This window comes from Cadophora gregata (genome assembly GCF_030347475.1).
Source record: "Cadophora gregata isolate MNR1 chromosome Unknown scaffold_12, whole genome shotgun sequence".
In the NCBI taxonomy this organism is placed as follows: domain Eukaryota; kingdom Fungi; phylum Ascomycota; class Leotiomycetes; order Helotiales; family Ploettnerulaceae; genus Cadophora; species Cadophora gregata.
Genome location: NW_026695935.1, coordinates 1,878,338 through 1,890,502, shown reverse-complemented (window position 1 = coordinate 1,890,502; position 12,165 = coordinate 1,878,338). Strand labels below are relative to the sequence as shown.

The 12,165-nt window shown below is 47.9% G+C and overlaps 4 protein-coding genes across 4 annotated transcripts; 1 reads left to right on the top strand and 3 right to left on the bottom strand.

Annotated features, from left to right (window-relative positions):
• Window positions 1-1,853: 1,853 nt before the first annotated feature.
• ONS95_003413 (uncharacterized protein) lies at window positions 1,854-3,119 on the bottom strand (the record flags this gene model as incomplete). The annotated part of the gene is made up of 1 exon (XM_058496722.1): window positions 1,854-3,119. The coding sequence occupies one exon, from the start codon at window positions 3,117-3,119 to the stop codon at window positions 1,854-1,856; it is 1,266 nt and encodes a 421-aa protein (XP_058353974.1).
• A 1,278-nt stretch (window positions 3,120-4,397) lies between these two features.
• On the bottom strand, window positions 4,398-5,171 carry SLD5 (GINS complex subunit; the record flags this gene model as incomplete). Its single annotated transcript, XM_058496721.1, has 2 exons — window positions 4,398-4,959; window positions 5,002-5,171. The coding sequence occupies 2 exons, from the start codon at window positions 5,169-5,171 to the stop codon at window positions 4,398-4,400; spliced, it is 732 nt and encodes a 243-aa protein (XP_058353973.1).
• A 182-nt stretch (window positions 5,172-5,353) lies between these two features.
• On the top strand, window positions 5,354-10,324 carry ONS95_003411 (uncharacterized protein). The gene is made up of 5 exons (XM_058496720.1): window positions 5,354-7,366; window positions 7,424-7,485; window positions 7,549-8,136; window positions 8,243-9,236; window positions 9,285-10,324. Exons 1-5 carry the CDS (start codon window positions 7,116-7,118, stop codon window positions 9,829-9,831), a joined length of 2,442 nt encoding a protein of 813 aa, XP_058353972.1. The 5' UTR covers window positions 5,354-7,115; the 3' UTR covers window positions 9,832-10,324.
• Window positions 10,325-11,114: 790 nt separating this feature from the next.
• Window positions 11,115-11,621, bottom strand: ONS95_003410 (uncharacterized protein; the record flags this gene model as incomplete). The annotated part of the gene is made up of 2 exons (XM_058496719.1): window positions 11,115-11,289; window positions 11,341-11,621. 2 exons carry the CDS (start codon window positions 11,619-11,621, stop codon window positions 11,115-11,117), a joined length of 456 nt encoding a protein of 151 aa, XP_058353971.1.
• Window positions 11,622-12,165: the final 544 nt, after the last annotated feature.

Below are 12,165 nucleotides of genomic sequence, written 5' to 3'. Positions count from 1 at the left end.
GCCCAGCTTTGGTACTGTAAAAGATAATCAATACTGATACAGCCAGGAGGATCCATGTGAGTAATGCGGCAATATTCGGTACTGGAAACATCATGGTTTTGCTTGCGATATTCACCTCGTATCGACGAAGTGGTCTGCAGACGTTGGGTTTTATAACGGATGGCGAAAGAGGTAAAGTGATCGATCATGCGGGAAGAAGGTCTGCGAGTGGGATCTCGACGTCGTGTTTTGAGGGCACGGGAGATGTCGTTTCGATTTCGCGGTGCAGAAATCTCGAGAGAATTTCATGCCACGACATCCGAGTAGCTGTTAACGGAGATGTAGTGAGAATACAATAGATGCCAGGACTCGAGAGTGAGAATAGCACAAGAGTTTGCCAGGCGGTGACGACTTTTGTTGATGGAGAACTGATTGACGAGGTTGACATTTGCAGTCGATATGATGATTAATACGAAGCAGACATGAGGGCAAGATAGCAAATAAATACACTCAGCCTATCTAAATGTATTATTCCACATCTGCGGCACTGTGTCTGCAAGCGGTACAGTAAGGTTGCTGGGTTGCAGACCCGAAAGCACGAAAAGTCGTCAGCTGACGTAGGCACCTTACTGTCCAACTCCAACATCACATAATTTACTCCGGCTTTGTGACAGAAAAATAGAAGAAGCCCAATGCCGGGGCCGCTGATGGCGGCAACATGTGAGAAATCCCCATAATTCCACTGAATTACCGTGGCGATTCAGTATTTCAAGCAAGACCCGAGGAAGCGCAGGACAAATGAGGGGGACACTCATCTCATAATTGCCCGTACGATTCTCCAAGCCTTTTTTGACGATCTTACTTGCCAATAGATAACCAGTACAAGAAGCAATTTGGCAGATCAAGACCCTTCGTAAGCCCATTCGGACGGATGTCCAAAAAGTATTTGCGGCTGCTGTCATTCTGAACAGCCTGCCATGCCAATGCATCTTGATCTTATTAACGCCTCCATTACTAACTAATCACAGAGTATACGCCACGCTGTCTGCTGCTGACTGAAGTGAGCAACCGGTCGGAGCCAATCACGAGCCATCGGGAGCGCACTGAAGCTTGCTGCAAGCTTGCCGAAAATAAAGTCCGTGATAACAAGATCCCCAGCACGTTGACAAAAAAACAAGGTGCTGAGCACCACGACAATTGATCAAGCAAAGTCTTACTGAGAAGCATTGAGAGATGGAAAAAGGGAAAGTCACCAAGCGGAAACAATCCTCCTAGCACCCATTCCAATCCCGAACCACTCTAAGGGAAGCAGGCAAGCACCTATCTCATTGGCCAGCCTCAGTTTAAAGGTCTTATTAAGCTTTGACAGGAAACACGCTAAATGATTGCCTATTCCGGGGACTCGACCATAGATTGGGTGTGAGTGTTGATTGGGTGGAGTTTATGCATGCACCACGTTAGGAAGCGAGGGGCGTTAAGTAAGACGTGCAGATGGGTGTGGGTATTGGGTTTTGGGGTGCTGGGGGTTTGGAGTGGAAGATTGGGAGATGAATTTAGATGTGATTGTGACACAGAAAGTGAATAAACTGAGTGGTACGAAGACTCGTCGTGACTGTTTATTGCTGGACAGAAATATCAGGGTTTAGGGAGGAGTAATCGTAGAGAATTAATGCCTGTGATAGATACATTCCTGAACAAGAATTAAGGAACATAACAGTTAATACAGTGCCCATGCTTCATCTATTCTCCCTAGAAAATTGCCCGAAGTATGCAAATTGTTGAGTTCCAGAGCGCCATGTACTGATCTAAAATCTTCTCGGAGCGAGTTCGTCTCCAGAACGCCGTGCGCCTATGATCATAATGCCTCGAGACCGTCATACAGAGCCAGTCCCTCTGTCCTTCTCCCTCATCTCCGCCAAGATCTTCTGATCTTCTTCACTGACAGGCACACCTTCTACACGCTTGACTTTCTTGCCTTCTTTGAAAATAACCCATCCACCAGCACTGGCAACGATACAGGCAAGGGAGATGAACAGCCCCACACTCCAAGATGGACGATCGTACTTATTGAGACCCCACATAAGGCCATTTAGAACGATCTGCAGTAAGGTGTTCCAAACAAAAGCCCAGATCACGAAGTCGAGTTTCCAATATTTGGCTGTTGGTGGTGCACGTTCGCCAGTGAGAGGTGGATCTGGAGAGAGACTGATGGGTAAGCAGAGAGCAGACTCTGATATACCTTCTGGTAGCTCGTTGGTTTTGGGATCCCAGTGAATAGGGAGGTCTTGAGAACCTTGAAGTCTGAACCAGCCACGATGAATACCAGCTAGCTTCCTCAACGCATCGTTATTCTTGCGGTATCGCCATTGAAGCAAGTAGTAGAAATCTCTGAATCTCCAAGGAATGAGTCCAAGGCCAGTGACGTTGAAGAGTGCGTTGAGGATCTGGGAATCGATCTCGAGCCACTTCTTCGCACCACTGCCCCAGGAGTTCCAACTTGGGTGTGACATGGCTGGCGTAGCTCGGATGAGGATCAAGAAGAGCATTCCACCCCATGCGACGATGTTGAGGGCGTAGATGGTGAGGAGAAACCCGAATGGAGTTGTGACGAATTTCCAGAAACCAATGGCAGCGATTCTGATGGCTTGCATCTTGGTGTGCTTGGGAGGAAATTGATAGCCATTCTCGTATGGCACAGAAGGATCATGAGGAGTGAAAACTGGAGCCTCTCCATTTGTCGGAGTCAACAGGCTCTCGACACCAATCGTGTCTGTATTTTTCTTCTCTTCGAGAGTCGTGGTCTTCTTTTCCGGTTCCGTAATTGGTGGCAAATTTTTTATTGTTTTATGGCGATGGAATCGCAGGACATGATGATCTGAATCACGGTGGGCATTGCTATTCCTCCTCTGACCTGGCCCAGACCATCCATCGGATTCGAAGTTTCCTTTCTGGATGTCATTGAGTGATGGGATACCTGATCCAACCGAACCAAACGCGTGAAACATTCCTACGGGCGGCCTCGACGTGGTGAATGTCTCAATCATCTTGCTGGCTTTGGATCCATCTGTTTTCGATTTATTGGTCTCTGTCGGAGCGAGAGATGAACCAACCCTCTCATCTGGAGCAATCGAAGGCGTCATGTCGCTTGTGAGTCGGCTGTTCTTTTGGAGTGTGGAGGCCTCCGAAGTGACGAGGCCGAGATGTATTTGAACTACAGGTCGCAAATAATGAGGGGACCCTCAGACTCTTATTCTGGCGCGGAGCAAACGCCTCATGGCGGTATACGACTGGCAAGGGTGTGCAAGATAAAATTTTGGTTGTTACCCTCATCCGGAGAAGCCCATAACGTAAAGCAGCGAAACTATTCAGTGGTTGCTGACGGACTAGCGTGCTGCACCCTGATTACTGGACTAGCCTGGGGTTCAACAACCAGTCCTGTAAGCATTATCAGGGGATGAGAACCCTAATTCTGGTTGGTCCCGAATCCCAAGGCGATAATGCATCTAGGCAGTAAGCATTTCCTGTTAGGGATAGCCTGAAGTACTGGCGCAGGTCCCTAACTTTAACTCCCCGCAGTATCTCCCCATGGAAACAGATGCAACTGATAAGTAAATGTCATTGTCTTTTGGATTACTCGAGAAGGAAATACAATGGTATTACTTGCGATCCTATGATATCATGAGGCTCTTGCGCAGGAGTAAAGTCTTCTGCTTCGCTTTCAACCTCTCAATTCATTGGAGGGTAACGCTGTGTGGACACAGATGGTACCCACATAACACGTCCTCTACTAACGTCAATCCCGATGAGTCAATGGGATGCTTCGTACAATTTCGATACTCAACCTCGTCGAAGTACTGCCGCGGCAGACGATGACTTGGTGAGTTTCGAGCCAGCGGAGATATGCAAAATATTTTACAAGCAGTAGTGCCGTCGTCCAACCCCATAATGCTGCTCATATTTGTGGTCCTTTACTGACCGAATCGTCTGCGCAGATCTGATTCGTAATGTTGATAAACATGGATTCAGGAGTCTGGTGACACCTCAGCTTCCGCATTTACAGGTGGAGGTTCTGAATTTGGTACCAGTAAGTCCAATTCCTGTCGGGCAATCCAATATGCCGAATGAGGATCGATCATGGGCTGCACGTATTGCAAGACTGAAGGTCCAACTCGGCTACAGAGTCCGTCTGCGGCGCGTTCTGCGAGGTAGCTCAGTGTCTTCCCATAGAACTTGCCCATAGGATTTGCAGCGACGTAATAAAACCGTTAGACAGCACGACGTCAGATAGCCCCCTTCCTATGACGTTCAATATCACCATCGTCCATGATCATCTGCTGTAGCCTGCCACGGATCCATGCGTATTCCGAGTCTCGAAAGATGAAACAGGATTCGAGATTTGCGATGTGCCCGTCCTCCCTTCAAACCAATTCCATCTCGCCCTTTTCAACCAAGTCCCTGACATCGGACCACCGTGCAATCACAACCTCGCCCCTCTCCACATCAACTTCGCCATCGCCATCGCGCCCCCTCCCATGAACAGTGATCGCAGACTCCCCACTGCCATCCCTCGCCCCCAAACCTCTAACAAAAACACCTTCCTCCTCATCCGGACCCCCAATCATATTTATTCCTCCCGCCGTATCATTGAGATTTTGTAGATTCTGTGGGAAACTGCCTAAGAAGCTGCTCAAGTAATGCGAATGCAGCAGCTGCTGATGTCTCGTCGCGTATGCAATTTCCGTCTCGCTGAGTCTGCCAGAATGTTCCGGGGAGAGGTAGTGGAGGGTGTGTTTGTCGATCTTAGCAATTCGAGCGCGTAGATAGGATCGTATGAGGAATTTCCATCGTTCGACTTCGGTTTGGATTATGATGAGGCTGAAGTTTGTTTTGGGGTCCATGTCGCCAGTCATTTGTTCGACGAGCTCGATTTGCTGCTTGATACGGTTGGTTGCGCGTTCAATAAGGCCATCTTCTGGCCAACTGAATATGTTAGATAGGACTGATTGGGGCGGTATAGCCTACGGTAGAAGTTCAGTTGCTCCACGCTCATTGACCCAAGCTCTGGTCAGGGCTTCGAGATATGCTTGGCCGGAAGTTCTACCGCCTGTTCCAAAATCGTCGCCATTCTCTGTGAAGGGGTCGCGTTCAAGATGTCGAGCGTTTAAGCCTTCGAGGATGTCGGAGATGTCCATTGTACCGTGTCAAGGGGCAGCTGGGAGAGCGCACTATTGAGGATGGAGGGGTTCAAAATGTGACGCGGAGAGTCGCGTGCGGTTAGCGGTGAACTTCCGCCTCCAGTCATCGTACTCGTACTCGTATTCGCTTGTATATTTCCTCGCCCTCTGCATTCTCTGGCTTCCTATGCATTCTCTGGCTTCTTGACAACTTATGTTCGTGAGGGATTGATCCGTTTAGCTGGTTTACCATCATTTCTCCTTACCAAGTCTAGTATCCAGATAAAGACTAGCCAATCTACAGCTTGGATGAGTTGCCTCATCAACTCTCGCGAGGTTCACTAAACTGCTTCGCTTCCCTATCTGTATTACCGCATCAACAATTCTTTCAAGGCCATCATAGATGACAAGTATTGGTGTGCGACAAATTCTAGAGGAAAAACATCATTGCAACTCAAAGCTATGGGAGTATTGAAGCAGCTAGGGTCATTCTCTCTTCTGATGCTGTTCTCATCACCCACGAAACACCGGAGAACTGGCTAGCTCTCCACTTTGCTGCCAACAAGAATCCAGAAGAGGATAAAAGGGATATGTCAGCCATTCTCCTTCAGCACGGGACTGATGTCAATATTTGTAGCTTAGATGGTTGGAAAGATTTACAAGAGGCAGTCAACACGATAGGACCTCCTTCATCACATTTCTGCTGAACAATGGCGCCAATATCACCAGTGAAACTACGCTGAAAGTCCAAGCAAAGGTCTTGCCTGAGCAAACGTCCACGGAGCTCCATTCTTCAGCATCGCTTGCAGCCAGAGTAGCGATTTAGGAAAGATGTTGATTGTTTCGCCTAGTTGTCGAACAAATTTCGGTCATCAGAACTCCCAACGGGCTTCGGTTTCTGTTGGACAACGGTGCCACCATGGAACTTGGAGAAGGAGGCACCTCTGCTTTGAACCGCGGATGCCGGTACGATACTCCCCCTCGAGAACATCCCAGAGTTGCTGGAGTAGGGAGCAGAATCAAAGCGAAAGACACTCCGGGCGTGGGAAATGATGAAAGGGTATGATATCCACATGGAAAATGGGAAAGTGTTGGTGTGTGAAATAATCCAGGAGTCGACAGGAGAACGAGCAAGCTTGATATGGTAGGGAAGGATGGGGAAGAGGGGAGGTAGAGAAACTGGAGAGTGAGACAAGTAAGAGAACTGACAGTAAAGCTGGATGGCCTCGAGAACTACGCAAGAGGATACGGAATCGATGTTCAAGCTACTCAAGACTCAGGGCTAAAGATGGAGAAACTTCAACGCCACCTTTTATCTGGATTGCGGAGATAATTCTTATTGATGATTAACATTATGAAGGAATTATGTACAACCAATACCCTGGAAAGAAGACCAAGCAGTTGGTAACCAGGAACAGCCGAAGTTCCGAGCCCGACGAATGGAGGATCGGGATGGGAACCCGACAGAGACTGTAATGTGCCTCAAATCCGAGATAAGAACAGGAGCTGCTATCATAATCACGACTCACGACGACTGAAAGTTATTCGTGTCTTCTTTCAGCAGTTCCGAGCAGACGACCTGCCTCCTTTGGTCTGGCTCGCGCTGCCACTCTCCACCATGGTGTGGGGGAATACGACAAGCTTTTTAGCAGGCGTCGATCGCAGCGAGCTGGGACCGAGACAAGCTTCGTGGCTAAGCGGGAACGGGCAGGTGCTTGGCAACGGCTGGCACCCGCCAACAATATATTGGTTCGTACAGGCAAGGGTGCCCACCATTGTTCTTATCGTAGCCATATTATCCACGCGTCGACGACACCATGATTGGCCTCGGGGAAAGTGGTGGCGGTTCGAAAGAAACTCTCTGTGTTTTCATACATATATAATGCCGAAGCCAAGCCTTTTGCTGGCTTGGTACTTCACTCGCTTCTCCTTGCTGTGTAGTGTTGCACCTACTCTATTCCGATGGCGACTCAGAGATCTACTTTTGCGCGAAGTTCTTCCGAGGCTGTTCCGGCCAAGGACGTCGATCACCATGGCATTCATGGGACGAGCAATGTAGGCGAGCAGTTTCATGAGAAGAGTGATGAGAAAGTCGCTTATTCATCCGGCATTGATGAGCCTCCCAACGGTGAAAAGACCAACCTTCCAGTGTATGAAGGAGAAAGTATCTTCAGAGAAGGTATAGTTGAAGATGCGGAGGGTCTCGTCACACGGTGAGTATCTGGTCCTGACGGAATTGGTGTGAATCTTTGTGCTGACAAGTGTCGAAGAGTTATCGATGTCGAGGATGACCCAACCTTGAACCCATGGACCTTCAGAACTTTCTTCCTGGGTATGTTGACGTTCATAGTGTGGCCTTCTCTGGGTCATTTGTCGCCCGACTAACTTCGGCTAGGTCTTGGGTTATCCTGCTTTGGTTCTGTTCTCCAAGAAATCTTCTACTTCAAGCCACAGACTATTTACGTCTCGGTGGTCTTCTTGACTGTTCTAGCCTATATTCTCGGCGAAGCCATGGCATTCATTATTCCACGAAAGGGATCGATCGGTCGTTTCCTGAACCCCGGTCCATTCAACATGAAAGAGCACGCTTCAATCACTCTGATGGCTTCTGCAGCGTCCCAATCGGCTCTCGCTACCGAGGCGCTGGCTGCTCAAGAGCTCTTCTATGGGGGTTACCCGAACAAGGCTGCTGGCATCTTTGTTGTTATCACTGCCCAGTTGATTGGATTTGGTCTCGCTGGTTTGCTCCGACACATCCTTGTGTATCCAACTCACATGCTGTGGCCGATGAATTTGCCCATTACTTCCCTTCTCGAATCCTTGCATAAAGATAAGGCTGTTGCAAAGGCACGGTTGAAGATCTTCTACATTGTCTTCTTCACTTTTCTTGTCTGGGAAATATTTCCTGAATACATTTTCACTGTTCTCGAAGGTGTTTCAATCTTTTGTCTTGCCCACCAAAATAGTTTGGTCTTCACAAACTGTAAGTACAACCCGCACTTTCGCTTCTCGGACTATGATCTAGTCTTTGCATGAGAATTGCCCTCGCCGTTTCCTTCATTATGAAGCTCTTGAATAACAATCTGCAGTGTTCGGTGGTGCTTCTGGAAATGAAGGCCTCGGTTTAGGTGCTGTCTCGTTCGATTGGAACTACATTGCTCCATTCGGCTCGCCATTGTGGTTGCCACTGTACACTCTAGTCAACGAGTTCATCGGCTACATTGGATGCATTATCTTTTTCATGGGCCTCTACTATAGCAACAGTTATCGGGCTCAAGATTTCCCTTTCTTGGCACAACAGCTTTTGGATGGCTCCTCAAATGGCACCAATTTCGTCACATACAACCAAACCAATATCTTGAATGATACGTTCGAGGTTGATAATGAACTTCTTGCTGCCCAAGGGATCCCGTGGCTCACTGCCTCATACTTGGGTTACCTCATTACCTCTAATATGGGATTCACCGCCACTTTCGTCCACATGCTCCTCTGGAACTTCGATGATATTAAGCACGGATGGCAGTGGGCTTCCCCTTCCAATCTTAAGGCGAGATTTTTGGGAAAGAAATCGTGGAAGTTTTGGGCCAATCAAGAGTCTCCTGAGGCACGGAATGAGCGACTGCAGAATGACGAGAAGCTTGACCCTCACTACAGATTGATGATGAGGAACCTGTACAAGGAAGTTCCTCTTTGGTGGTGGGGCGCCATACTTGTCATCTGCTGGTGTGTAGCTCTTGGATCACTCTACGCCCTCAAATCTACACTTCCTTGGTGGGGTTTCTTACTGTCCACGATCATGATGACTATCTTCTTGCTGTTCTTCGGAGCTCAGTATGGCATCACAGGTTTTCAATACAATATCCAACCCATCTGTCAGACACTTGCGGGTTACATGTTCCCTGGCCGTCCTCTTGCCAACATGTATTTCACTTGCTTCACCTTCAACTCCATGCAACAAGCTCAATTACTTGCACGAGATCTGAAACTAGCGCAATACGTTCATTTATCTCCGAGACATACCTTCACTATCCAGGTCATAGGCTGCGTTGTTGGCGCAATCATGAACTGGGTTATGATGATCACGTAAGGCTCCACTCTGTTACTGTCGAGCAAAAATATTAACACGTCCAGGATCGTTGACAACCAAGCACCTATCCTCAAGGGTCTTGCAGGGTCCAACATCTGGTCCGGTCAAAACGTTCAACAGTTCAACACCCTAGCTATCGCTTGGTCAATTGCCAAGGACACCTTTTCCATCGGCGCCAAGTATCAATGGGTCACCATAGCCTACATAATCGGCTTCGTCGTTCCAGTTCCATTCTGGCTTCTCAACCGATACTTCCCCCACCCGTTCTTCCGCTACATCAACTTCTCCATCATTCTCTGGCAGATGGGCTACCTGTTCGTCGGTATCAACTCAGCTATCGGTGTCTTCTTCTTCTTGGGGTTCTTCGCTCAGTGGTATCTTCGAAGAAAACGCCCCGAGTTTTTCATCAAGTACAACTATATCGTCTCCGCTGCTCTCGATGGTGGGACACAGGTCATGGTGTTCATTCTTACTTTTGCTGTGTTTGGTGGTTCGGGAACTGCGAGACCTTTTCCTACCTGGGCTGGTAACCCGGACACTAGCATTCACAATCTCGATTATTGTAAGGTCAACACTGCTACTTCGTCGTAAGGATTGCACTAGTCACTCTGAGAGTTACATTCATTTTGTTTGATATACAAGCGAAAAAAAATTCCGGCGTCATTGACAGCAAGGAAGAGGACTGGAACTGGTATTTAGGCTACGCAACATCGAAGCGGAGAGACTGTGCTGTGGTTGATGGCATGTTAATGTTATATCTACAAACATAAGAGCATACGTTCATACTTCTTTCTTCGTTTACATGGTGTAAATCCGGAAAAAATGATATGATTGCACCTATCAACAGCTCTATTTACTCTAAAATGTGATCGAGGGACAACAAAATCATCTGTTTCCCCAAGATGGATAAGCAAGAAGCTGGAGAACAAAAGGACATTCCTGACGTCGCATTTCTCTCAATCCTGGAGCTTATTAGTTGACACCCTCATATTCTTGAGGTCTAGAGTAAGTCGTTGGGACAAATGAGATTGGTTTCGGTGGCAAGAAATGGGGTTCTGGACGTGCGCTGCTACCTACTCTCAGGATTAGCAAAATCAATTGCTGTCTTCGAGCTAATTCGGTCAGTTTATTACATCTGCCGCAATTTTACTATTTTTATGGTTTTAAAATCCTGCAGGGATAGACCTTTCTTCCGTCCTCTTGGTCGTCGCAAAGATTCAAATAGTGTAAACAAACAACCTCGCTTGACACCCAAGCTACCTTAAAGTAGAAGCCAGGTTTTGCCCTACCGTGGGAGAGGCAGCACTTTCCAGAAGCGATAACCTCGCAGACGTAAACTAATTTTCATTGCGTTCAATTGGAAGTTCGCTGATTGTCCAGGAACTACTCCAGACTTAAGTGCGTGCCCCTCTGGCGGCGGTTTTTAATACCAGGTTGTACGGAAGGGAGACTTGGATCAATGCTTCTCAACTCCGGTCTCGCCGTCGCTGAGACTTTCAGGATCCCTTTCGCTCATCCCGGGGTCAGTGTAAGGAGATTTTTGGGATAAAGGGACAAGCTCTGGATATGCGAGGGGATCAAAATTGGATCAGAGGTGAGTTTGGGATGATGGATGTGAAAGAGGGAATGATGAGGAGATATAGAATTTTCAACGGGATCTAATCATCGCACTCCGTTGTGTTCCATTTGGTGCCCTGCCAGCGAGGTGAGGCGATGCGTTGTCAGACAATGCGCGAGTATGGTTGCGTGAGGCATTCAATGAATCCTTCCTTAGCTTATATACAAGCTGAGGGACTATGAATGAGACAATCAAGAATCGTGACCATCTCTATCCGACTTTAATTGGGCTAAATTACAATGCTACAGCTCGAAATTCAATGAGTCTCCTGCGGGGGACCAACTATGATTTCGCCCTCCGCCATGCTCCTAAGGTCTCGTTCCGAAATAAGTTCCTTTTGCTGTGATCGGTATTCCCACTCATTGTCCCTCCCTCCCCACGGATAACTTTTGAGAAAGTGCTTCGCATTAGTCTGGTGTGGCTTGAAAGTCCTGCCAGCTTTGTTATAGACAGGTTCATGAAAAGGGTTAGGGATTACCTACGCTAGTTGGTTGTTGCCGTAATTAACCTTCCAGAACTGCGTCGGAATTTCTTGAAGGTCAGGAAGACGATCATGAACATTGAAGTCGCACAGAATCCACACAGATTGCGAAACAGAGCTATCAAAATCCGAGGGGCAATGAATGAAATCACGGTAATTGCTAAACGGCCTTGATAGCTTCGAAGTGGCAAAGTCGTCAGCGACCTGTCGCGCTCGGTTACTTGGCAGACCGGGGACATCGAGTGTATTGTATCGGATAGCAATACGAAGTTCGTCTGCCATGTCTCGTGATCTTAGGGTTTTGAGATTGGGACGATGATGAACGTGTTTGACGTCGAGCAGCGTGGAAAGTTATGGAAGAACGTTTGCAAGCGAGAGATTGGCTGCACGTTTTTGATTCTTTCTTAGTTAAGCCAAATACAGAGGACATTAAGGACATCAGCTTGTGTTGTGTCAAAGAATAGGAAACCGATGGAGTAATATGTGCGGAAGGTCGAGAAGTATGGTTGGGAACCACACTAGCCACATGCTGTATAACTTTGCTGCCTAAGGCATCAATGCATGAGATCCATCTTCCCCATCCCCCATCCCACGCCTCCCATCATCAAGGGACCGAACTACCCACTCTCCAGCCCAGCCCATTGTCAATGCGGTCCAACACTGCCTCGCAAATCTGGAAGATCGTGTGAGCTTTCTTCCAGAAACCACGACTTGATATAGGGACACACCAGGTAGAATCAGGAGGAGATTGCCCTTGGCATGCTTGCACTTTCCATCATGGTCTTCTTGTGGATAATGGACTCGGGTTCGCTGCTGAGGTGGGCAA

Coding starts and splice junctions, on each gene's coding strand:
- ONS95_003411 (XM_058496720.1), top strand. CDS start 7,116: ATGGCGACTCAGAGATCTACTTTTGCGCGAAGTTCTTCCGAGGCTGTT. Junction 7,367..7,423: donor GCGGAGGGTCTCGTCACACG/GTGAGTATCTGG, acceptor CAAGTGTCGAAG/AGTTATCGATGTCGAGGATG. Junction 7,486..7,548: donor CTTCAGAACTTTCTTCCTGG/GTATGTTGACGT, acceptor AACTTCGGCTAG/GTCTTGGGTTATCCTGCTTT.